Source organism: Cavia porcellus, unplaced genomic scaffold, assembly GCF_034190915.1.
Source record: "Cavia porcellus strain 051 isolate PalLab524CR breed Dunkin Hartley unplaced genomic scaffold, mCavPor4.1 scaffold_8, whole genome shotgun sequence".
In the NCBI taxonomy this organism is placed as follows: Eukaryota; Metazoa; Chordata; class Mammalia; order Rodentia; family Caviidae; genus Cavia; species Cavia porcellus.
In genome coordinates this window covers 72,821,224-72,849,173 of record NW_026947491.1, presented here as the reverse complement: position 1 = coordinate 72,849,173, position 27,950 = coordinate 72,821,224, and the positions used below count along the sequence as shown (strand labels likewise).

The 27,950-nt window shown below is 32.8% G+C and overlaps 1 protein-coding gene across 12 annotated transcripts in view; it reads left to right on the top strand.

Moving 5' to 3' along the window:
- The window catches only part of Ppfia2 (PTPRF interacting protein alpha 2), a 435,633-nt gene that overhangs the window by 343,442 nt on the left and 64,241 nt on the right, over positions 1-27,950 (top strand). For all 12 annotated transcript variants that reach the window (XM_063255205.1, XM_063255210.1, XM_063255209.1 and 9 more), the window contains 7 exons: positions 4,571-4,662; positions 9,443-9,578; positions 11,647-11,867; positions 13,808-14,045; positions 17,273-17,302; positions 19,965-20,095; positions 22,350-22,504. In XM_063255205.1, coding sequence (XP_063111275.1) covers positions 4,571-4,662; positions 9,443-9,578; positions 11,647-11,867; positions 13,808-14,045; positions 17,273-17,302; positions 19,965-20,095; positions 22,350-22,504 — 1,003 coding nt within the window. The remainder of the gene's footprint in view (positions 1-4,570; positions 4,663-9,442; positions 9,579-11,646; positions 11,868-13,807; positions 14,046-17,272; positions 17,303-19,964; positions 20,096-22,349; positions 22,505-27,950) is intronic.

The following is a 27,950-nucleotide window of genomic DNA, read 5'->3' as shown; positions in this document are numbered from 1 at the left end:
GTTTTTCTGTTTCATACTGATGAATATATATTAGGTATCTCTTATTTATGAGAATAGTATTATATTATATAATTGCAGTCATGATCTTAATTCCAAAGTACCTTGACAAAAATCTAATTGAGGAGAAATAATACAATCTTTGATCCAGTGAGGGTTCAGGGTGGATGTAAAGCGCAAGAGAGTGGAGTACACAACAAGAGACTGAGGGAAACAACCACTGTGCACTGATGAATGTGAAGGATTCGGGGACGCAGGAGTCACCAAAGAGTTAAGGCAGCATTGTGCTGTAAGCTTTCCAAACAAGTGCAGGCACCATGATTGCGTGTGCTTGGGGTGAGGATGAGTAATGACACTGGTATCTTAATAGTAATGGAAAATTTTTGCAGGAATCAGGTATTACTGCTGTAGGAAATATGGCATAAGAACCAGATAAAGTGGGCCAGGGGCATAGCTCAGTGGCACAGCTCATGCCTGGCAAGTATGAAGTCATGAGTTCAATTTGGTTTTTTCAACAATAAATAGACAAATAAGTAGCACATGACAAAATAGTTTATAGCTTTAATTGTTAATGTAGTCAACAATAATTTAATTTTGGTTAACAAAATTGTGTTACTTCTCAATTAGTTTTTTCAAGGTGTTTTGGAATTAACAATAGCTTAATTGTTAATACATCTTTTCCTACTCATGAGTCTTTTTTCATTATTTCAATAAAGTAAAATTGTTAATTTAATATGTTCTATAATTGTGTGTTCAACAAAAGATGAAAAGAGTGGAAAGAGACAGGAGAGAGGGTATGAAGAAAGAAAAGCGGGAGGGTAGAGGAGAGGAGAGAGGAAGAAAGAAACAGAGGCGCGGAGGGAGGAGGATCTGGCAAGAGTAAGGATACAGGAGGTACTAGAAAGGATGAAAGAATAAGGTAAATTCAGGACAATTATAGATTTAACTCTGTTGTATGCTTCAAATTATGATGTTGACATTCAAAAATAATCTTTTGGTTCCTCAGTAAAAATGTCCACAACTTTCTGATACATAAGTAGGTATTCTACAGGAGGATGTTGTGGCACTTAGATGATGATGCTAATTCTTTCTGAATTAGTTTTAAAAGGTGACACCAAGGAGATGACATTTTAGTAAGCCCTTAAAGACAAATACAATCTTAATAAATAGGCAAGAGAAGGGCATTTCACTGAATGATGGAGTCCATGCATAGAAAAATATAGATGTAATTGAACGGAGAAATTACCAGAAATTTGTTGACTGGTATAGGATTGGAAATCGAAGTTTGACCAGATTGTGCATTTTGGTCCTGATCTTGTTATGCAGTGTTACATTATTTAGAGCTCTGTGTGTTCCTGGCACGTTCCCCAGAACCAACTGTCCCACCACCCACCCAAACTTTATAGTTTCAACAATCTGCCTAAGCAACCAGTATAACGGATCATTCTGTTCTACGCATTCTTGTTTATGTCAAAATCCAGACAAAGTAACCCGGGTCACACCCCACTTCTCCCCTGCATTATTATTTCATGCCACTGAGCACGTTCACTAATCTCAGCATAACGATAATGGCTCAAAATTCCAGTCAGCTAAATATAATCATAGTCCAACCCTTTATATGGACAACATCTTCTTTTTCACAGTTATCTTTAAAATGTGAGGTTCCTAGAGTTCACCTTTGATTTATTCTTTTTGATCTGCTCCTGATAAGCTTATCTGATCTCACCAATTTAGATGCCATCTACATATTGAGCAAACTCCTGAGGGAGCTGATAGAGTCTAGTGCCAACAGAATATCATGTCACCGCCCAACAAAAAATAGCACACCACCACTTAACCTGTGTTCTTCTTAAAAACTTGAAACCATCACTGCTTTCTTTCAGTTATAAAAATTAAAAGACTTTGATTTTATGATTTATTTTAGATAACATTATGGTCTAAAATTCCACCAATTTCCCAGAAAAGTAAATATTTCAGGGTTTCTCTTTATATTATAAACTTAAAGTAGAAGTAGCTTAATAGGCTAACAAAGGAAAGACGGTAAGAAGCAACAAGGCAAACTTGCTGGAGATGGAGATGGGGACTGGGATGGGAGGTGGAAAGGTGAGAATGAGGTAAAAGGGTTGAAATTAATAAAGATTATCCATCTATCTATCTATCTATCTATCTATCTATCTATCTATCTATCTATCTCAGTGCCCCAAATCAGATGCATATGTAGCTAAGATGTATTGGAAACACAGATTAATAAAAGAGATTAACATTAAATAACTTGAAGTTACTCTTGACCCCTGTGTTTGTTTCATATTCCTTGTCCAATATAATAGATGATCCTATCAGTTCTATCACCAAAATCTACTCAAACCCATCCATTGTTTCCCGAGGACCATCCTTGTAAAAAGCTCCTCTGCATATATTTTTAGAAAATTCCTAATGATTCTTTCCCTACTTTATTACTCTTTCTTTGTCTCTTTTTTCCTCCCTCCCTTCCTTCCTCCCTCCCTCCCTCCCTTCCTTCCTTCCTTCCTTCCTTCCTTCCTTCCTTCCTTACGTTTCTTCATTTCTTTCTTGTCTTCCAGTCTCATTCAACAGTGCTTTTTTAAAATTTTTTAACAGGGCATGTTTAAAACCAAAATAATAATGTCACTTCTCTAAAATCCTCCAGTTCCTTTGCATCTCAGAGGAAAAGCCAAAGTTTGAAAATGTTTGAATGCCTTGCAGAACTACACATTTCAAATCCTGCAATTCTAGTTTTCCTGATCTAGCCTAAATCTTTCCTCTTTACTCTGTCCAACTCAACCATATGCTACTTCTGTCCTCTGTTTCATCAAATATGTATCCACTAAGGGGCATTTGCACTTGCTTCTCTTGTATTTGTGATTATTTTCCAAAGACATTTCCATATTTTGTATTACTTATCTCTCTAGGTCTTTCCTCAAATATCATTTTATCACTGAAGAATCCTCCCGTTACTTCCCTATTTTGTTTCTGACAGCATTCTGAACACTCTTATGACTCCTGCTTTGTTGTTGTCTTTCTTTTACACTGGACCATAAATTGAATAAGGTCAAGAAGTTTGCTATTTCCCTGAGCACCTTAGGTGCCTGGCACCTGAGAGATATTCAATTCATTTCTTTTGAAATATATAATAAATCAATTAATAGATTTTATATTAACAATATTTATTGTACCCAATAATATTTATAAACCAGGCCTTGCACACAACTATTTATTGAGCATATGGTGGATGTTGGGATAAAATGTTAAATACATCAAAACTGTCCTATATCTCTAGTTCTCTAAGGAAATGGCTTTCATGAAAACTTTTGGTATAACTTGTTAACTGCAGAGAAAAAAGAGCCATGAGCAGTTTCTGCAGAGGCATCACCCTGCAGAACAGTGGGATTGTTTCGTGAGGGGTGACAGATGGTAAAGGAGACCACCTATCTTACATCTAGGTTTAAACTGAGATCTGAAGGCTTAGTGTGAGCTTGTCAAGTTTTTCTGGTGAACAGAAAACACTTCACTGTTAGCAGAGCGTGTGGAAGTACTGGGCTGGGGAAAGTGATTTATCTTTGTGAGGTCTTTGAGAAGATCTGGAAGACTTTGAAGCATAAACAAGGAATCATTGACGTTTTTAACCAAAGGATTGATTTGATCATGCATATGTTCTAAAATGATACAAGTATCAGAAGAATAAATGAGAAGATATTGAATCTGGTAAAATAACTCAAGAAAGGTCTAAAATAATATAGAGGAGGGAGGTTAGGAAAACAGTGACAAAAACAGAAACATTCCAAAGGCTACATGGACATGAGTGTGATGATAAAAAATATGAATCAAATAACTTAAAAAAATATAAGACACTGAAAAGAAAAAACAGTCAGAGATAATTTGATGGACATACTTGTACATTTATATCAATATAAAAGTTATAATAATAAAAATATTAAGTGCTGTGATGAGCTTCTAACTAAAGAAACTAGTTAAATCTTTAAACCAAGAGCTATGTCATCCCTGCATTCATAAATTCATAAACCATAATAATTTATAAAAACAACTTGAGAATATTAACATGAGTACAGCTAATTGTAATAATTCTACCAATGTCAAATAAAAAATGGGATTAACTTTTCTTGCTAAAGTAATAATACTTTACTGATTCTTTTCATTCAATTTTATTTTACCTGTATATCTGTCACATTTCATAGAATAATGAAATTTTTCACTTACTGCATAAACTCATTATTTTTATAACAATATGATTTCTGTTCTGCATTTTGAAGTAATAATTCCATAATTAGTGATAGCTTTAATATTCTCATACATTTGCAAAGTTTTAGGAATAGTTGAAGGCCAAGAATATAGATAGATTTTATTGATTTTTATTGTCCTTATTTTACTAGAATGGTAAAATTCAGGCATATTTTGCTATCATGTCTAACAATCTTTAATAAAATATATTTATCAGTTTACCCTTTGAAAAAAGACATTAAATTGTGGTTTATTATAACTGAATGTTCGTATTACTGGCATATGACTATCATGTGAGTAACACATTTTTAATATTTAGGAAAGATTAGCAGAAGAAATTGAAAAACTGAGATCTGAACTTGACCAACTGAAAATGAGAACTGGCTCTTTAATTGAACCAACAATATCAAGGTAACATTGAATTAAAAACTTATAGTTTTTAATATATATAGTTAACTGAAAATAATTATGAATTTCCATATGATTTCACAGCTATTCAACAAACAAGTATCTCCTATTGCTCAATATTCATCACCATAATTTGACTCTTTGGAGACTTAATCTTTAAATTCAAAACTAATTTCCTAATTTAGACTTCTTTATTGATGATACTCAAGAAAATTTAATATCATTTGTATTCATCATTTAGTGATATAAAACTGTGCTTAAATATTCTCAAAGAAATTGCACAGTGTATAAGAAGATGCATTCCATCTAAGAGGAAGCCTCAGCTTTTCTCTCTAAGTGTATTTATGTGGCCACATGGCCAATGCTTAACGTGTCTTAATAAATGTTATTGGCTGTAATTACAAAGCATCTATCTGATTTTCAAAGTAACATAAATTAAGATGGAAAAAAGCATTCAATTAAACTTAACCATGCTTAATATTTTAACTCATCACTTCATTGAAAAGGAAAGAAATGGGATAACTACCTACTTGACAGACAGTTATAAAGTTGATAGAGTGATCCATATATGAATCACTCACGTATACTTTTATTTTGTGCTACAGCCTTTTATTTAATTTTGATAAAAATCCTTAGGAGGATTTTTTCATTTAATCATGTATTTATTAGGGAATAGGAAATAACACCTATTGTTTAAACCTTTGATAATCAGAGATTCTAGGGGGAGTCCATTTTTCTTCGCTTGTGTTTATTTTAATAAAGTTAACAGAAGCATAAATGTGTATTAGTATTGATAACTCCTCTAATTCATCATCTAAAGTATTATATGGCATGTAGTATGATTTCAGTAAGTATTCCTGAATGAATGAACAAATGAATGAATGAATGAATGAATGAATGAATGAATATGTAGTAAAGCATGTTTCAGGTGATATGATAAAAACTTAAATTTAAGAAATCTTAGCAAATCTTAGGCAGTTTTCCAACGGAAGTGTAAATATAAACAATATTCATTATCCAGGTATTTCTTGCTTCAGTTGAGTATGAGAAATACAGTTCTGCAGGACTATAGACATCCAAAGATTTTTGAAATATGCAAATTAACATAGAAAATCATGCTTATTTTTAAAATTTAGATCACATATTTGAACTGAAATTACTACATTAGCCACATATGTTCATATGTGAGAGTGCTGATGATATTAGAAGAAAAGAGTTGGGGCTGGGGATTTAGCTCAGCGGCATAAGTGCCTGCCTTGCAAGCAGGCAGTCTTGGGTTCGATCCCTGGTACCGATTAAAAAAAAGGAAAAAGACAAAAAAAAAAAAAAAAAAAGATAAAAAAAGAAAAGAACTGCTAAATAGCAAAGGAGTAAGTATGAAAAATAAGTGCTGTCTAATCAATACATGAGTGTAGGCTGATGGAGAAGTTGAGCGTTTTCATGGCTTTTTAATATTAGGTTTCAGGATCACAAAGTTACAGTTACAGAAGCACCTGTAAGTCTATCAGGACATTGTGGAATCATTGTGTATCGTAATGGTGCGACATTTATCTACAATGAAGGGTCACTGAATGCTTGCAGAACATTTATTCCTTGATAGAATAGATAGCAATAGAAAGAGCAGTAAGCCCAAAATAAGATGAACCACACTCTCAGTTACTAGCTTTTCATGTTTGGTAAAGCCATTTTTTTCTTATTAAGTTTATAACAATATATATACTTAAAAGAAACATATATCAGTAGTAGTATCCTGATTACTTCAACGTTGGCAATGAGATGAGTGAGCAAAGGGTATTTTGTGAAGAGTAAATCATATCACAAGAATAAAATTATCACCTGGTATGGTGGTGCATGCCTATAATCCCAGCACTAGGAAGGTTGAGGCAAGAGGATTTTTGCAAATTTGAGACCACTCTGGGCTACAAAGTGAGCTCAAGGCCACTCTGAACTGCATAGCAAGATCCTGTCTCAAAAAGAAAAGTATACAATTATTAAAGAAATTATTAAGACATTTAGCTGACAGAAGTATAATTAGTCATAGGATACATGAATATTAAACAGAATTTGAATGCTCAAGCTTGTGAGGGCTTATTATATATTATATATAATGTGTATAATATGTAATATATATGTAATATATATATATATATATAGTGTATGTAGATAGGGATCTGTATACATGTAAAACATATATACATCTAAAGCAGAAAATGCATCCGAATTAAAATTATTAATTCTGGACCTTACAGGGAAGCAGATGAGATGGGCTAAGGCTAATGATTAACTCTAATTAATACTGATATTAATTTTATGCTAGTTTTTTTTTTTTTTTTGTCTGAGAAGAAAGTAAAAGAGTTTCAGCATGGCGAGACAAGGGTAAACCTGGCTCAACTATGAAACAACAGGTAGGATCTGAGTACTTGGAAAGGACAACAGAGAAAGAAAGCACAGAGAGGCATAAGAAGTATTCTCTAAGGAAATTCAGAACTGATTTATCTATAAAAGTTTTAAAATGGAATTTTATGCAAGAATCACAGGAGACAGGTGGGGAGCACAGCACTGTCCACTGCTTAAAGGAAATGTTGACTGGTTTTTTACCTCTAAAGGACTCTCAAAATATGTACCTAAAATCATGTTAAAATGGAATTAATATGAAAATTTTCTCTGTGTTTTCTCCTCTTAGAAATATAGCTTATAGGAGAGAAAGAGACAGAGACAGAGAGACAAAAATGGGCGATAACTTCTTTGCATAAAGTCAAACCTATGATTTTTATAGAATCAGCTTTTACATGGATCTTTGGCTCCCTCAAGATTGAGTAAACACTTTTCACGTACCAGACATTGATGCATTGGAGCTATAGTGATGCTAAAGAATACATCTTCCAGAAGGACAGATGAGAATACCCATTAGTAGACTGTTAAAACACAAGGAATACTGGGGACAAGAATAACATGTAGATGGCAATAGGGTTTTTAATCTGATTTTAAGAATGGAGCTGTGTGAAGAGACTGTTTCCAATAGAAATAATAGCATGTGCAAAGACTTGGAAGTGAAATTAAGTGTTTGTTATTGAAAGAATTGAATGAAAGTCAGGCTGGCTTGATAGAAAGTACCTCAAAGCGCAGTTGGGAAATAGAAAATGTCCAGGTAATAAAGGACCTTAAAAGAACACTGAAGTTTTTAGCAGGTTTTAGTAGTGCTAGTTCTATGATTTCTCATTTTTAATAAACAATCAAGAACTGAGACATCAAACAGCATAAAAAATACTCCTAAGAAAGTGAGTTATTATGTTAGATAGTCCTCTGAGATGACCAAGAGCCTATTAGTATAAGTAGCCTGCCACTGGTGAAAGAGATCTAGACCATTCTGAGCAAGGTAGTTTGGGACAACATAATTTTATTCATTCATTGTCCTACTAGATATTTAAAAAGTACTTACTTTATGCCAGGGTCCTCCCTGATTTTTAACTTAGTGAAAATCTGATCTTTGTTTTCATGAAACTTAGTGCCTCTGTGCAATAAATAAAGACAGAGTTATGAGATTTCTGAGTATGCCCTGGATAATTTTTTAATATGACTTATCCTTGCAGAATATCAGTCTGATACAGTCTTGAGTTTATTGTTGTAAAAATAGTAACTGCCATCTCTTTGACAATTTTTCAGTCCATTTTCACTAATTATCCACACACAAAATAAGGTCTAAAATCAGCTAAGTGTCTCCCACCATTGCAAACATTCAGACTTTTCTTAATCTTTAAAAAAAAACTTGGCAAATATTCAGCTATGCTTGTTTTTATCATAAAGAGAACAAAAGGACAGAGTGTAGAGTACAGCCAATCAGCAGGACCCCGTGTTCGATGGAAAACACAGCTTCAAGTATGTTTTCTACTGTGATGGATCTGTTATTTCATTTTAGAGGAAGCATGAACTTACTGTTATTACCATCATCATTACTGTAGCAATCGACTGAATTTGATGTGAATCCATACAAAAATAATGTGCCTGAAGAGGCCTATTCTATACTTTGATTATAGAATGCCTTATTATCATGTTTGTTGAAAACCAGTGTGACGATATTTTCCAATAGAGATTTTCCAACTATTTCATCTCAAAGCAAATTGTAGAATCAAACGTGCTTACCAAAAGATTTTTCATCATTTTTATAACAATAGCTTAACAAAAGCTAAAAGTATGGTTCCTGTGTACGTGTACTATTTTATTTTGAATACCAGATTGTTAACTTTATAAGAATCCAATTTTAGGTATGTTGTTGTTTCTTTGAATGGCAAAATAACATTCTAATATAAAAATGTGGTAAAGGATTTCAAAATTTTAAGTTGGTAAAGTTTTGGGACCCCAAAATTTATGCACTTTCCAGCTAAGGGAAACATTTAAAAAAAGTATAATAAATAGGAAATATCGAGACAGCCGTTGATGAATACAAACTAAATACAATTGCCTGAATTTAATGCAGTGGCTCTTGTTTATCCATCCAGACATTTAACATTGTCCTGTATGCTTCAAAATGCTTATAAACAGAAAGATTACAGTATATGCCAAGAGGAGAAAATGCACTAGATTTTCAGCAATGAATCTGAGAGTGAACTTCTAATGTACTATAAGTTTCAGAAAAGAACATAATAAGCATCACAACTCACTCATTTTCTTTCTTGATATTATTTCCTTGAGGGTTTCTCCCTTATTGTCCATTAAGGAGTAGAAGACCATGTTGGCAAGTTTAATTTTTGAGGGTAGATATATTTAATATTTTCCTGTATTCCAGAACTCATCTAGACACTTCAACTGAGTTGAGATACTCAGTTGGATCCTTAGTGGACAGCCAGTCTGATTACAGGACAACTAAAGTGATAAGAAGACCAAGGAGAGGCCGCATGGGTGTGAGAAGAGACGAACCAAAGGTAAAGCATGTTATTTCAACTGTGATAATTTTACTTACTTTAATTTCATTCTGTATAAAACTTTAACATGGCAAATTTGTAAAAGTGCTAATGCTTTTATCATTTTCAAGCATGGAATATGGCATATTTTTAAATGATAACTACACAAAGCCTATATGTTAGTTACTTCCTCATTGTTGGAACAAAATATCCAACACCCAGAAGTTAGAAGAAGAAAGGTTTATTTTGGCTCACAGTTTGCATTCGTTTCAGTCCATAGTCAGCTGGCTCCAAGCGAGAGTGCATGGCAGAGGACGTATAGTCCATCACATGGCAGGGAGAAAGCAGCCCACAGCACACCTTCCTTTCTCTTTTTATTGCATGGGTTGGTGCCGCTCACACTCATGGTGGCCTCCCATCATCTCACCGAGAACTACTCTAAACCAGTCGGTGGACTAATCCAGGTGCTACACACCCATGATCCAGCCACCTCTCAGAAGCCCCACCTATGAGTACATGAGGCTTTGGGAGGAATCTAGATAGAAACTTCAACACTCTGTCATGTTCTAGAAGTTAAGACTAGCATATTCCATATATTTGCATGCTTGATATGATGAAGTAAGTACTATTTTTATAATAATTTCACATGGAAAAAGATCGAGGCTCAGAAAGATAAAGCATTTGACATTACACAGCCAGAAAACTGATGAAACAGAAATTTGTGCTTATGCTTGTGTGGTTTCAAATCTTATGGCTTGAGCCTTAGGCTATTCTGTGAGACAAAAGAATTTTGGGTTTGTTTTGCCTCTTAAGGAATGACATTCATATCATTAATTCAAATTAAGTATTTTAATGAAACTTACTATTTTAAAAATACTTTGAAGAAAGTGTACATAGAATACACAATGGACTGATAATGATTTTATATTTATGGATTATAGTATTGGTCTTTCATTCAGTTAGTAACTTCAATTTCATAGTATAGTATTAGAGTGGGAATATAATTGTATTTTATAGAGAGGTAATGCTATTCCTTTGTGTCCTAAGTATAATTTGCTCCCCCTAGCTATTTTCATGTTTCCGAAATACTCTGTATTTTTCCTTACACGTGTACATGATGTTAACATCTTGGTTTTTACCTGGCACCAATATGTCACATATAAATTAATCCATCGTACTAGGCTTTCAATATCTGTTCAGTGCATTAATAAATAAACAAGTGAGTATTATATTAAGTTCATCTGAGTTTTTTCTCATTACATAACAAAATAGTGATCCTTAGTACAAAAACCAGCTTTCAACAAATGCTAATTTATTTCCTCAGTTCCTAAATTAATTCTTGGAAATATAATTTCTTTTCCATAATCAAAATAATGATAACTAACTTTTTAAAACAAAGAAAACTCCAGAACCTATTCCTTATGCACAATATTCTTACACCTTCAGACCACAGTTTGAAAAACACTAACTCACTGGTTTTCAAGACTCTCTTTTAAATAGATAATTTATTGTGTTACTTACAAAAATATAATCCACACAAATTAATATAACTTGAGTATAAAAATCAATGAGATATTCAAGTGCAGCAGAGGTGAAATTAAAACATTGTATAATATTTTGTTAGAACTTATATGAGTTTTGAGGGAATGATTCCTAAGTCATTTGTTATACTATTTGTGGTCTCAGAATTTAATAACAAAAATGTAGATAAGATTAATGTAAGAATTGCAGATGCTTGAATACAAGTAAATGGAGATTGCTATTTCTACAAATAAAACTGTTGCACATATACATTCTTTGAAATAATCTTTATAATGACTAAAGTATAAATCATATGGAAATATAATCTGTAGTCCTATTTAAATGTTGATATTTATGCTAACAATTAATACCTCCTATTAATTCATACACCAAGGAATTATTTTACTGAATAAACAAATTAAAATGTTAGTAATTGTTTCTGCTTTTGCTAGGTCATCTATAAATTTATGAATGCTTTTTTATGGCTGCTGCTATTGTTATTTTTCAGATTTGTGCTTTAAAAATTAACAATATGATAGATAACCTACATTTGTTATTTATCATACAGGTGAAATCACTTGGAGATCATGAGTGGAACAGAACTCAACAAATTGGTGTCCTAAGTACTCATCACTTTGAAAGTGACACTGAAATGTCTGATATTGATGATGATGACAGAGAAACAATTTTTAGCTCAATGGATCTTCTCTCTCCAAGTGGTCATTCTGATGCCCAGACCCTAGCTATGATGCTTCAGGAACAGTTGGATGCTATAAACAAAGAAATAAGGTGAGTTTAATTAGTGCTGGTGATTTCAAGTGATTAGGAAACCTTGATGCTAAAAATGTGATTAATGTGATCAGAGGCACTGACGAAAGTCAGACTTCACCCAAAGTCCATGATTCTGAATGTGTGTATTGACAGGAGTCCCAGTGATACAGAGATGACATAGGACCTCCAATTTATACAAACAATATAAGCAAAATATAACTACAACCTACTAGATGTCTGACATTCCAAGTTCATGTACTCCAGAAACAAAGAATGCATTGTAAGGGAAAATGGAGGTTAAGAGCAGGAACTATTTATTGGGGAAAGAAAATTTCTGTCTAAGAGAGACAGAAGACCCCACTTGTCAGGGGAAGGTATATAGAGCAAAATCACAAGGTGAGTTTAAAATGGGACACAACTGGGATCATCAAGTAGTACGATTACTAGCTAGGGATATAGCTCAGAGGAATAACACAATGTCTGTGTTGCAAGTGCAAGGTGATGAGCTGGATCCTTGGTAGGGGAAAAAAAGATTACAAGAATAGTAGCTTAGGTATTTTAGTTTGGGTAATAGTGATTCAATGCAGATGGCAGTTAAGTGGCAGGTATGTGTGGAAAGAACAAGAACCTTGCTTAGAAAGCATGAGTCAGGGACTCTTCCTGGGCCCCCACCCAGGTGACCAATGCCTATTTAGAGTATCAGTCATTATTGTTTATCCCTAGGAAAGTATGTAGGTATAGTCATTTTTTTGGTAGAGGTTTGGGCTTCAGTGAATTTACCTCCACTCACACTCATACGGTATCTTTTGTATACGGTATCTCAGGATGAGCTTGAACTTGCTATCCTCCTGCCTACTTTTTATAAATTTTAATCCATTATATCAGGGATAATATATTTCTTGGAGCAACGCAAAGGAGCTTTTTAAAAACATGAATTCTTTCCATTCATTACCAAAGGACCCTATCTTTAGTCTGCTTCACTGCCATTACAAAATACCATAGGCTGAGTGTCTTGCACAAAAAGAGATCTCCTTTTGTACTTTTTGGTAGACTGCATAGTCTAATACCAAGGATCTGGAAGGATGTGATCTCCAGTGAATTGTCTCTTCTTGGTCCTGAAGAGAAGCAGACAGAGGGAAAGAGAGAGAAAAAATTAATTATTTCAGACTTTTAAAATTTTTACTTTTATGGCCTCATTTAATTTAATCTCTTAAATGTTTCTTCTCCAAACACCCCACAGCCACGTCCGGTGTTTGGTTATATGAGTGAGTGGGGCCCATCCAGCCCATGGAGGAGCTTGTGGTAACATCAAGCTGGGATGCTCTTTTCCATCAAGACTACTAATAAAAAGAGAAGAGAACACAGCAAAGTTAATGCTTGCAAAAAGTGGGATAAATTAATACTACTACAATTTTTTTATGTACATACCGGAAATAAAACTCGGGACCTCCTGCTTGCCAGGCAAGCACTAGGTCGCTGAGTTATATCCCCAGCACTAGTGCAATTCTTAATAATAGATTAAACTCTCAGAAATATATTGCATGGATACTACTGACTGCTCATTCGAATGTTTGTGGATGGTCAGTTGTACTCACTAGTGTGTAAAACTTGCCGTTCAATTTATCCACCTTGATACTTCAAAATAAAACCCCATTCTGGTACAAGCCTAGTGAGTCTCCGTATTTTTTTTATTCTAGAACGGATGAATATGTGGATAATGTGTTTTAAGAATTATTTCATAGTAGATATGAAAGTGAGCAGGAAATACCTATGTTTGAAAAAATAATCAGCCAGGAAGTCTCTGGAATTTATCGATACTGTAGTTGCACTGTCCAGAGAAAAAAACAAAGAGATGCAAACATTGCATTTAATATAAAATATTCACAGAGCACTTTTTAGTTGATTTATGTGAATTCTATTACAGTTTCAAACAATGATTGAGAATTAAACTATTTTAGGCTAATTCAAGAAGAAAAAGAATCTACGGAATTGCGTGCTGAAGAAATTGAGAACAGAGTGGCTAGCGTGAGCTTGGAAGGCCTGAATTTGGCGAGGGTCCACCCAGGCACCTCCATCACTGCCTCTGTCACGGCCTCCTCGCTGGCCAGCTCATCGCCCCCCAGTGGACACTCGACGCCAAAGCTCACCCCGCGAAGCCCTGCCAGGGAAATGGATCGAATGGGAGTTATGACGCTGGTATGCTGAGGCGTGCAGAGAAAATGGTCCCCCTTTGGGGTTCATCACGCTCCCCAGCAGCAAAAATAAACAAAGGAAGGAAACGAGGGGAAGAGGGCAAAGCGGGAAGGAGGAAAAAAAGGAAGAAAGGAAGGGAGAATTAGCTAAAATTTATTTACTGATAATTCCAGTATGAAGACTTTCTTGTGCTTTTTGATTGTTTACTATTTTCCCCCACAACAACCCTGTGTGGTAGGCACAATTATTAATCCATTATCAAATGAGGAAAAGATAGACCACACAGTTAATTTTCTCACAATCAAATACTAAGTGAATGGATTGGCAGGGACGTATGTATCACACATTTGAATGATTTAAAAAATTAAGCACATTTTTAATGGTGGATTATTTAATAAAGTTGGACTGGTGTCTTTTTCTATAATAAGAGCAAACATTTTATATTATGATTGCTTCAGTACACTTAGCTATGACACTGCAATGTCTGATTTTCCTAAGATATAGAGAAACAACAGCACTAATTTCTCAATATTTTTAGATTTCATGTCAGTATTTTCACATATATTCTTCAATTTTTCCTCATTTATATTTGTATTTTAAATTAAAACTTGGAAACCTATATTAGGAAGTCTTCTGAAATCAACTGAGAGAAAATGAAAGCAGCAAATGCTTATATTTTTTAAAAGCAATGTAAGAATGCTTCTGGGGACATGGTTCAGAGGACTACTGCATGCTGTGACACATAGTTATTTAATTCTCATGACAACACCAAAGTCAGAAAGCTTTATGTCAACAGAGAACACAGATAGCTGAGGCTTTGAGTATGAGTAAATTGCACATGTTCTACATGATGAATTTAACTGGAATCTTCTTCAAAATTTGCTTAACCCAAAACATGTACTGTTTTTGCTTTTTTTTCTGTCATTACCTGAAAATATATTAAAATGATAGCAATGGTAAATATTAAAAAACTTGGAACTGCTTATGGCAATAGACTTGTATGTTTTTAAAATGACAGTTAAAACTGTATTATTTAAACAGAAGAATTGCACTTAAAAATAAAACATCTTGGAAGTAGACACTGCACACTCTAGCACAGGTATAGTAGATGGATGAAAGTTAACAACACCACACAAAGATATGAGATATTCTATATATAATGTGTTCAGAAAGCTGTAAAGTTACCAAAGGACACACTGCCCATTAATATCTATGTATGTATGCTTATATACATGTATATGTGGACACATATGTTGGAATAAAGTTTAATTCACTGCCATTGTTAACTATTTTAAAATAATATGTAGTCTAATTTTCTTAGAATATGTGTATATGGGATGTACATATACTTTTTTTCACCATAGGGAAAAACTAATCAGCAATTTTATTTTGTTTTTAAATATTTTAGCTCATCTTCACAAAAATTTTTATATAGTTTAGCTATCATTTTCTTTAATTTCACAGTTGAGAATTAAAACTATTTATATGGTGCAGTAATATTTTTCACAGTCAAACTTTGCTTTCTAGGATTTTCAAGTAATAAGATCTATGTGAAGGAAAAGATTGAAAAAAATTTACCTCATTTAGCTTTTGCATCTTCCATTCTACACCCATTAACAGACTTGATGCATAAACATTTTTAAAATGGAACAGTTATTAATCAAAATAGTGATCAACTACTTGGAAGCAACCTTAATATATAGCACAAATTTTAGTCCATATATTAATAGTAAGCAGATATATAGAGCCACGTTGTGTCCTGTTGTTTGGGGAATCCAGAAAATATCACTTTAACTTTAGTAAATAAAGTATTATCATCTCTGGTTTAGTTTCTGTCATATGTTCTTTTTAATATTAGTGACCAATTTATTTCCAAAACTACTACAAGGATTTTGGGCCACAGAGCACAATTCCGACAGCATTTAAGGCAGGTGTATTTTGGTGACTTCTGTACTCCTATTATTTGCTTATATTTTCTATTTTAAATATTTTTTAAAATATTAGCATCATAACTTTTGTGGTATAATTTTTATAATTATAGAACAATATATTTATAATCATTCAGATATGATTTTATTTTTTGTACATATGAAAAAATTCAAGGGTTTCCACAAAATTTCTTGCTAGGGTAGTCACAAATAAATCAATGGCAAATCAATGTTATCTCACTACACTTAGAGCACTGAAAAGGACTCAGTGCATTTCCTGAAGGGTAAAGCAACACTTATGTGTTCAATATTTAAATCAGAAAATCAAGAAACGAAATGCAGTAAATTCTTACCACCTAATAAAATCTTGTCATCACACTCATTGCTTTTATAATATTACATTATAATAAAATCTATAATGTAGATTTTTCTTTACTAGTAGAAAATGTTGGAGGACATTTGAAATTTGGTGAACAGAAAATTAATGAATAAAATGACATTCTATTAATTGCTGTATTGTGAAAACACCTCACAAACATTATTAGTCCTATTAAAAATGTGCACTTGTGTTTATTTTCAGCATTTACCTCACCACAAATCCATAGACATAACTAACATGCAAACAATATCTAGTTAGAATACTGTGTTCTAAAAACAGCATATCACTAACAAAATTATACAAAGTATAATAGAATAGCTTAATAAAATTTTTTATTTATACAAGAAAAATTAACAAAGATATTGAGTATTCACTTTGTTAAGTTCATCTGAAATAATAAAAAATGACAGTCTATAAAAAGGCATTCTTTTTCACTCTCGGGAGAAACTTTTGGCGAAGGAGTGAGGTCAGGATGTCAAGAGGCTTGAGATGTCTCAGAACAGCATGCTCGTCCAAAGACGTTCCAAAGCTCTCCAAGAATGGAGATAAAGGGAGAGTTTATAAACTCTCAGTCTGTACCTTGAATCTTGATTTTTGTGTCTATTTTCTTGGGAAGAGGGCCTCATGTTTATTTTTGGTGGCTTACTCGGGGTAAACTCACTGTGTGTTTTATATTCTGCAAAGTCTCTGTCCAATATAAAATGTGTGTAGACACAGCCTCAATCTGGCAACTCATTCCCAATGCTTCTCTTCTGAGAGGTTCTTTTCTGAAATAACTACCAGGAAGAATGTTTTTATAAAGACTAAAAGGCATTTATTTAGGAAAGAATGAAACAAAAAAAATTGATGACCTAATTATAGATACTAAATGGTAATCATTAATTAGTTCTGTTTCATGTTGCTTTTATTGCTGCCATTCACAGCCAAGTGATCTAAGGAAACATCGGAGAAAGGTACTGTGATTTTTGCATGATTACTACTTGAACATTTTCTTTTTCTGTAGAAGTTTTAAAATATTACTACTAAGTTAATTTGTAGCATAGCTTTAAAATAATATTACCGTTATGTTAATTTTTATTAGGATAAAATGAAGTGTTAAAAGTATCACATCATTTAAATATTATTGCAAGAGAAAAAAACATCAAAAATAAAATTGTTTATGCTTTCTGGGACAATGATGAGATTATGAGGACTAAGTATCTTGATTTATCAACAATATGAAATATTGGTGGCAAAATTAGATATTTTTAATATCAATACGAGAGCATAGCTGGTTGTTTTAAAATGCTGGTTTTGTTATGATTCATATATGGTGAGTCCAAAAGATCAAGAGACGATTGCTAAGAAAAGACGCTAGTTTATTAGTCACACAGGTTCCTAGCACCAGGGTCAACAGGACTGCTCTTACAAACACCAAAAACAGGAGAGTAAAGTAAAAAACAAACATTTCCTATTGGAAATAAAATCAAGTTAATAAATATGGCATACAGCAAATATAGTGGACTCTATAGTGAATCAAAGAATAATAAATTACTAGGAAGATGAGAACAACCACAGGATATCAGATGTGGAAGAGTTCAAAGATTCTACCTACATCTAATGCAAAAATCCATTTTTAGCTATTTCAGCATGTGATAGTCAGTTTATGCTGGCAAACTTATGAAACTAGAGAATTTTTAATATTATTAGATGATTGAGGGAACCTATATTATGTTTCTATGGTTTAGACTGATGGAATTTTCCATTTCTTTTCCTGTGTTATCATTCATCTTCCTATAGAATCCGTTTGACACTACCACTTAATTCTCAATCATAATTTTATCATCATATTAACCTTATTAATCTTTGGCAATCGCTATAGACATAAAGGACTCACAAAAATGTACAAAGTTAGAGAAAAATGTGGATACATGGTATACAAGAAGTTGAGCTAGTATAAAATATAAAGGATATAAAGTCTCGTTCAGAAACAGCTTCAGAGGTATTTGAAGAGTAAGGTGGCAACAAGAAAGAAAGGTCTTAAAAAACTGAATACAAGCAGAAAATCCCTGTATATCAGGGGAAGAAGTTGTGTACGTGATTTCATTTACACCTGAAAAGAATATATTAAGGTAACTGTATTATTTTCATTTTAGTCCCCAGTTCCAAAGCTTTTATTCTGTACTTTGTTTCTATACTGTGAGCTTTCGTGCTATTCAGAGGAATGGTTGTATCTTAAGTCTTTAAAGTTGAGACTGGAAAGGATATAGTTCAGTTAACAAGAAGGGAAGCAAAAGATATTTTATAAGCTGATAGGAGCTTAATTTTAAAAGCAGAAGTGGTTGTGACTAGGGGGAATAATCATAGAAAAGAATCCTGGTTAAGCACAGAATCTAATCTAGAAAATACTAATTCATGTTAGGATGAGTTCTGAAACATGTTTCCATTTAGATGAATATGGAATTTAAAAGGATCTTCTATCACATTGGAGTTATCCTGAAATAGTTCCTTAAAAAATTTGTGATGATTTTCCTATAGTAGTTGAATGGAGGAAAGCACTCTCACTAAGACGGCCCTCTAAATTGCAGTAGCAATCTAGGCATGGGCGACACAAGAGCTGACGGGCAAATTCTTAAATTTCTCAATGCATAATTCACCCATCATACAAAGCACATTAATGTATAATAGCTTTACATAGAAACAATGAGACTTTCCTTTAGAATGCAAACTTTACATTGTTGCATCAAACACATTCAGAAAATTCGTGCATCAGAACTTCCAGAAACAGAAATCTTTTCCCTCTATTTTCTGTATCCTGATTCCTCTTTATATGCTGTAATATAAAATGATACCATTAAGATGCAAAGTATTTCTCCATGATGAATATAATTCTTAGAAAGTTCTTTTTTGTTAGAATTCTGTATTATTTCACAATGTTGGTGGTGTACTGAGTTATGCTAGGTTCTAGATTTTATTCAAATTGTACTTTAACATTTGATCGTACCTCCTTCTGGCTTTTGGTATCTTTTTTTCAATTTGCCCATCTCTAGGAGTGAAATGAAAATATTTTCAAGAATTATGTTCCAATCTTCTAATATTCTGAAATTTAAAGGTTCTTTATAAATTGTTACTTTTTAAAATATTCTTGAAGTACATTCCATTAGGTTGTCTAATTTAAATTACTTTATTCAATTAAATTATATTTTTCCAACTATTCTTATTTTAAGAATCTTCATTTAAAAGGTGTCTTTGTTAAGCGAAACTACATACAATACTCTTTTTTTCATTACTAGATTTACAAATGTGCTCAAATATTTGTTCAATGCCTTTGCATAAAACGTACACTTTCTGATAAAGTGATAAGGATTTCAGAATAGTTTTTCACAGTTGCTACTAATTGATTTATGGTATAACTCTTGCACAATATTTTAAGTAGTGTGTCTATGAATTCTTAATTCTAATGTCTTCTCTGTTAAATTGCTGTGAAAAATCATACTCTTCAATAGAATAAATGCATGCATGTTCTCTATCTTTGTGTTAGAATTACTCATACAGCCTTGCCTTACAGATTCATTTGCATCAATTTTAGTTGAAATTTAGAAATAGTTCATTTGAATATATTCTATTTGCTTCTAGATTGCGGTGGTAGAAGAAGATGGTCGGGAGGATAAAGCAACAATTAAATGTGAAACTTCTCCTCCCCCGACACCCAGAGCCATCAGGATGACCCACACCCTGCCTTCTTCCTACCACAACGACGCCAGAAGGTAAGAGGCCATATGAGCACTGAGCATGTCCGAGGATCCCTGCTAAAACTTCCTTTCAGTGTTGTCAAGTAGACTCCGTTAAATGTCTACGAAATTAAATTTGACTCATAACTTTCCATCAAGGTGTTGTCCTGCTCCTTCTTCCTAATATCTTTTATGAAATAACCAAGATTCTATTTCAAGATAAAAATTTTCAGTTTTGAAATGAATGGTCTACGTGGTTTTTGTAGCCAGCATATAAAAATAGTCTATAAGAATAGATTATTTTTAACAGACATTCAATAGTCAAATGAGGATGGTCTATGTTAAGAATTTAGGAATAATATCAAAGAACTAGAGAAAGTCTCAGACCAGGCTACAGATTTGAATGATAGTTTAGGAATAATTAAGGTCTGAAAAGCTCATGCCTGTCCCTCCATTATACTAATAAGTAAATGGCCCTTTATATACGTTCTGTGCTGCTGGCTACTTGTGATAGTATTTCCCCAAACTAAAGGTTCTTAAAACAGTACACTGATCAAAAGGTTAAAGGGAAAGAACTTTAGAAAATGAGATATAATATCCGTCAAGGTGACTCTTCTTTTGCCTTCTCCACACGTCTACAAAGTTGCAAATGGGTTTCTGTAACAATCAACATAAATCATAGCCTGTAGTTTACTTCTTAAATACATGTCTTTTTACAGTCGTGCATTGCTACCTTTCTGGGTACAAACATAATAAATTAATAATCAATGACTTCTATAAGAACCTAGTGTCTAAGTATATTTTACATTTTTTGAAAGTATGACTTTCTCTATATTAGAATTTTAAAAATTAACTTTCATTTTTTATTTGGAAAAAGATTCATATATGTTTTTCTTTTATTCTCCAAGAAAAAAATGAATTATAACATTTGAAAAGATTTGGGTTTAGAGAACATGAACTTTAATTAGGATATAAAAATAAATATATTATAATGTATTATTAATATAATAGTATATTACCAAATTTACAACTGTAAAAATGTGTAACAATATATATTAAATGCCTTTTATTAATAACGTCAAATATATTGCAAAATTTACAAATATATCCAAAAATTGTATCTAGACCAGCCACTTGGATGTTACCTCAATTGATCATGTATCTGAAAGAACACTTGAAAAATATAAGAAAAAATATATTGTGATCACTAGGGAGTATGTTACCTCAACTGATCATGTATCTGAAGGAATACTTTAAAAATATAAAGTGATCACTAGGGAACCAGAGAGAGAGAGAGAGACAGACAGAGAGTAGAGAAAAATTATATAAAATTATATATTTGAATAGCAACTTCAATTTTATAATTAGCTGATTACCATAGATTATTATGTTAAAGGTTAGAAAGATAAACTCTTAGAAATAAATAATGGGAAAAAGAACTCTTTTTCCTTGGTGCTGAAAAATGTAAACTAGTAACCACTATGCAAATCAGTGTAGAGATTTCTTTAAAAACTATAACTAGAAATTCCATTTGGCCCATCTATTACGCCTATTAGGAGATGAATGGATAAAGACAATAGGGTACTTACATAGTTGTAACTAAAAAGGATAAATTTGAGTCATTTGCAGGGAAATGAGTGCACCTTAAGATCATAATGTTAAGTGAAATAAATCAGACTTGTGAGTTTAAATTTGCATGGTTTCTTTTATATTAGAAACCCTAAATATAAATAAAATACAAAACAAAAGATGGTACTACAAAGTAAGGAGACAGAGCTTTCTCAGATGGAAAGGGATCTAGAGATGGAGGGAGGAGAGAGGAAGGAAGGAGAAGGGAAAGTTGTGCAAAAGGAATTAAGATGTGATGTTTATGTGCCAATTCACACAAAGAGTGTAATCATGATGTACCAAAAACATGTACATATTAATAAAAAAATAAACAGAGTTTTAAAAATAAAACAGGAAAGAGCTAAGGCCTAAATAATAAAAGGACATCTAATATGGAGTTATTAATCTAGCCAAAATTCATTGGTTATTTTGACCAGACGAAGGGGAAATACCCATTTGCAACAACCACAAAAAAATGAAACTGGAAAGAACTGAAAATTGGGAGATGTAGAATCAGGATGCTGAGGCTGAAGAAACATTTCAATTACTTAAAAGGAAACATAAAAATAAAGAGAGAAAACCTTCTTGTTCCTCCTATTATACATTTATAAAGGAAATAAGTGTTGTGGGTCTCGTGGATGTTACATCCAAACAAGCGGTTTGTCTCCTTTGTGTTTTGCAGTAGTTTATCTGCCTCTCTTGAACCAGAAAGCCTAGGGCTTGGAAGTGCCAATAGCAGCCAAGATTCTCTTCACAAAGCCCCCAAGAAGAAAGGAATCAAGTCTTCAATAGGACGCTTGTTTGGTAAAAAAGAGAAAGCTCGGCTTGGACAGCTGCGTAAGTATACACATTATATTTCTCACTTCTGCATGTCTGTGTCATTTCATCATTTCATTTCAATTCATTTCATTTCATATCTGCTCTCTTATCATACGAACTTCTTAATTTAAACAATTTGATGAATCCAATTAAGTTGAATAATACTTAATAAAAATTACAGTAAAATATTATACCTTCATTTTATTTTTCTGTTGATAAGAATAGCTACAATTATTTTCACACTAATTATTGTGACAGAAACAACAACCCTGTGAGACAAGTCCAGTTACTGTCATCTTTATTTTATTGGTGAGTGAACAATGTCTTAATGTTTTTGCAGAAGTGAGATACTCATCCTGATGCTAGTGCTTCAAAATCAGCCTAACTGAGGTCACTGCCACCTAAGACATGGCTGTGTATTAAAACTGTTACGTGGGGGGCTGGAGATTTAGCTCAGCGGCATAAGCGCCTGCCTTGGAAGCAGGTAGTCGTGAGTTTGATCCCCGGTACCGATAAAAGGGAAAAAGGCAAGGAAAAAAAAAAAAAAAAAAAACTGATGTGTGAATTTAAAAGCAAAATCTGAAAAATATGAGACGCTTAAACAATCCAATAGAACTTTCTAAAGTCAAAATAAAGTTTTATTATAAGCAGTACTTAAAGTGTAAAGAATAGAATTTCTTTGACTAAAGTCATCAAATTTTCCCCTTAATGAACTCCATGAAATGAGGCTCCCTTCTCACAGAAGGGATTGCACTAGAATGAGCTATTGCCAATGACTGAATTAAAATATGCATCAGCAAATTTGAAATACCCCTAAAATAACTTTATAATATATTTATAAGCATACATACATAAACATGTATATGTATAATGTCTAAAGTGAAAATAATGTGATATTGATGGTATTTCTGAATATGTAAGGATCCAATTATACACAATTGACTCTTTTAAGAGGGAAATTTTCTTATATATTTACTTTTAGAAATAAATTATTGGAAAAAGATTGAACTTCTACTTCCAATGGTAAGTGGAATGATATAAATTTTTATGTATTTCATTGGATTCGTCAAATAAAGAAATAATCATTTACAAGTAATCCTTCAACATCCAGATTTACTTTCCTACTTTACCACCAAAATAACTTCTGAATATGGTATTTATACTTGTGGATTTATGGCTGTAAAGTTATTCAGAAACCCTTTTCTGACTTCCGGAGCTGGAACTCTACAAAGTATCAAAAGCTCTGAGAAAATGTAAAGCCATTTGTAGGACAGCAGTGGCATTGGATCCTCTTAGGATTTTTATTTCTGAGAAGATGGCTAGGCTATTAAATTTTTGCATAACAAAAGAAAGAGGAACTGATTATTTTATACTTTATATACAAAATATATATAATAAACATACAAATATATATATTTATATATACAAAATATATATGATGTCAGACATTAAGGAATACTTTGGCATTTATTATAGTCTTTACCAAATTATTTTTCATTTCCAATATATGACAGTGTAATTCATAGTAGTTTAGTTGTTTATTCTATAATTTATTCTTTTAAAATTTGTGTTTCTCTTAGATTTTTCTATTTGTATTTTATATTTACATTTGATGAGGAATTCTCAAATCATTAATATTTTCCCATTTCCAAGGTATAATGTAAAGTCCAGAAAATGTAAAGGATCCTAGAAACCTAGTGCTTATTTCCTGTTTCCAGTGCCTATGTGTCTTTAGATCAGAACCAATGAAGTGGAGATCAATTATAATTGTGTCCTGCTAAATCCCACCAAAGTTGGAATCAAGTTGGATCACATCGTAAACTTTGGAAGATTTCTGAGCTCTGAAGCATTTTTGTTTTACTTCATAGAACAATGGAGAGGGAACATAATCAAATCCAGACTCAGCAGCACAGTAGTAACTGGAATACAAATGTTAGGAAAACAAAGACAAAACCTGTACCTGTCAACCTTTACATGGGTCATATAGAGGATGAATCAATGCTTCTGGAGAAATCAAGATTAAAACATTTCTATTGAAAATATATTTGAGGAAATGAGAAAAAGATGCAGATGGGGTAGCCTCTGAGAAACTGTATCTGTACCAGATAGAAACTGCCCACAGAAAGATTTAGATAAGGGGTAAGGATTGTAAGACTACTTGCTCTGGAAGATATACGCAGATGCTAACACTAACACCATTAAAATTTCAGACACGGGAACTGTAACCCAGGGCTGCTGATCCATGCATCGGATCACCAGAAGAACATCACCAGTAATTTCAATTTTAATATGTTGATGGCAGAATTGTAAAGATCTAGAAACACTGCCAATGTTCTCTTTTCTACAATAAAAATAGAAATACACATTAAGAAAGAATAGCATTAAAAATAATGTGGTAAAAGGCAAATTTGAAATTCTCAATTATACTGTAAGATGTGTTACTCTTGAAACATTTAATTAATAAGGGAAGAAAATATAATTTAATTTGAGTGTGACTTGCCAATTACATTTAAATAAAATATAATTTGGTGGAAGAAAATTATATACCTACAACTAAGGAAGTGTATCTTTGGTTGTATCAGAAATGATGAATAACAAAGGAAGAATTTATGATAAACTACTCTGGAAAATTTGAAGAAACATTACTTGTATTATATATTCATTTGAATGGCTAGGGTAAAAATATAAATTCTGAATATATATATATTGACCCTGTGTAGAACCAAATTCATTATGCCCATTGTCTATTTGTACAAATATGTTGCAAACAAAAGCAATGTAAATATGGAAACATTAAAACTCAAATGAAGTAAAATAATGAAAAGCAATTGCATAGATCTAAGAAAAAGCAAGTGAAATCATTTTACTCCAAAAATTTATTATAGGATCTTTCCAATTTTTTTTTCCAAATCACTTAGCCTAGAAAAAAAATCTGCTAACAATGGTAAATTCCAAGTTTTCATGTCTGTTGGAAAATACATTGTATTCTTCATAGAGGATTTGACAGTTGTTTTTGCATATATTTCAGGAGCAGCAATAGGTTTGAGAACTGAAATGTCTATTAGAGTTGTCAGGCTATGGGCTAATATAAAGTAACAGAGAGGAGTGTAGACTAAAATGAAATCAGTGAGCATTTGTTTTCCTAATTAAAGCATGCAAAGTCAAGTTTAAAGTACTATGCAGGAAAAAGGAACTGTATATATGAGCCAAGTCTATCTGAATTCCACAGTTAGGAAAAGTCTCCTGGTACTCAATACTAACTTTTGGCCTTCTTGGGAATATGGCTTTAGTTTTTCCTTCTCTCACCTTAATTTTCATTTGCTTTTTATATCTCAAATCCGTAATGGAAAGGTGCATAAATAGGTTTAATATTCTCACTGAAGGACATGAAGACAACAGTTGTAATAGATACTCTAGTATCTTTCTGGAAAAATAAATCTAGAATGTAACTGCATCTTGTTTTACATTTTGCATGTCCCAGGATCATGAACTACCATACCACTGATTTATGCATCTAGCTACAATGCATAATTGATATTTTCGTTAGTGGTCAAACATATCCAATTCTAATTTATATTTTAAAAGTCATCAGTTGACGGTGTCATCTTCTCCAGATATTGACTTATGTTTCTTCTCTCGTAAACATTTAAGGTGCAGTGAGTTAGTCATGAGTATTGTTTCTCATCTGTCAAACATTTGACACTTTACTACAAAACTCTACACTGTACTACAAAACTCTACAACAAGATCAATCCTAATACAGAAGTTTGCTTGGACAATGAAGACTGGATACAAACAAAGCAATTTAAGAGAAGGGTGATAGGTTCATAATCATAGTTTATGATCATATGAGTTTAAAAAAGAAACAATATATTTGAAATGGGATTTTTACACCAAAAACATTTTAAAACATTTTGTTACAAAAGTTAGAAAGACAAACATAACATGATAGGTTTATGAAAGTGATATGAAGTTAGAAGTTCCATCAAACAAAATAAACTTATAATAGCAAATTCAGGCCACATTGAAAGGGAAATTATAAGATCCAACTTTATATTTGAACAAAAGAAAGTTTATGAGAATGGAATATAAAAATAAATGTAACTATCAAAATACTTTCGTTTTTTCCTCCATTTTATTTGGAGGGAAATAATTCACTTATAAAAGAGGTATAAACAAGAAAGCATTAAAGCCCAAATGAGATGAAGAGATTTGGATGGTTAAAAGAAAAGAATAAGGAGATGCAAATTATTTATTTATTCCAATTTTGAATGAAAACCGTAGATTGAGAGTCTGTTAAGTACAATGCATGCACCAACCATGAGCTTTGGGAAGGTGGCTGGGGCATAGATGTGGACATTAAAGAAGATTTAGTAAGATGCATAGTATGTAAAGATACAAAATATCTACATTTAAAATAAAACAAAAGAGAAGGATGTTTCTGGTCCAGGAGTTTTCCTTCTGAATTATCTGTCTTGTCAAGACAACTAGGACCAATGGTTCTGAGCCCTAATATCAGTGTTGATGCATAAGTAATTGAAATTCTGACTAGTTTGACTTTTAATTTTATCTGAAGGCATTAGACTACTTTGAAGCCCAGAAAATTAAGCTATTCTAAAAATAGCCATGTCAGACTAAGCTCTTTTGTTTCCTTGACAAAGTTACTCAGTAAATGATCAGCAAAGGCAGCCAGCAATCTGTGACTCATGACATTCCCTTAGACAGAATTTCAAAAGTGAGTCTGACTGTTGGAAGAATTAGGTTGGATTTATAACTGGTTAAATAATCCTTACCTTATAGCACTGATAAGTGAAAAGACATCAACTTCAAGACTTCTAGCAATAAGAAAGTCTATATTAAAAAGCTGAGGTAAGGAGAATCACAATTATTCCCTTCTAAAAGTAGAGTTCTTGGGAGGATTTTTCAATAAAAGAAATTTATAAGTTTCATCTGACTCAGCAGTCACTAGGATCAATCAATTTAGGCCAGTTTAATAGCTGTAAGTACTAGGAGAGAAGAATACAACTTTTCTATTCTACCCTGCTATAGCAAGATAGTATTCCAAAGATACCCATTCTGGTTAGTACACTTTTAGAGCCATATGTCACCTTGGAGTGGAGGACAGTATGAGGGAGGTATGGAGGACTGAAATCTGTGAGGGGGTAGAAAGGTAAATGATTATGTTAATTCCTCTTGCTGGACTATCAGGTTCCAAAATTTGAAGAAGTGCTCTGTGGAAGAAGTGTCAGTCTTCTCATTGTTGAATAACAATACAAAAGGACAAGGGACAGGATTTAGATCAAGTGCCATGCTCAGTGGGGGCTTTCTGGTTTACAGAAATAGTGGAAACATAATGGAAAACAGATACACACATTAAAACATTTACAATTTTTGCGGGACTCATCAGCACAATGTAACCTTAACATATTCATCAGTTTAACACCTGAGAACAGCAGCTCTCCCA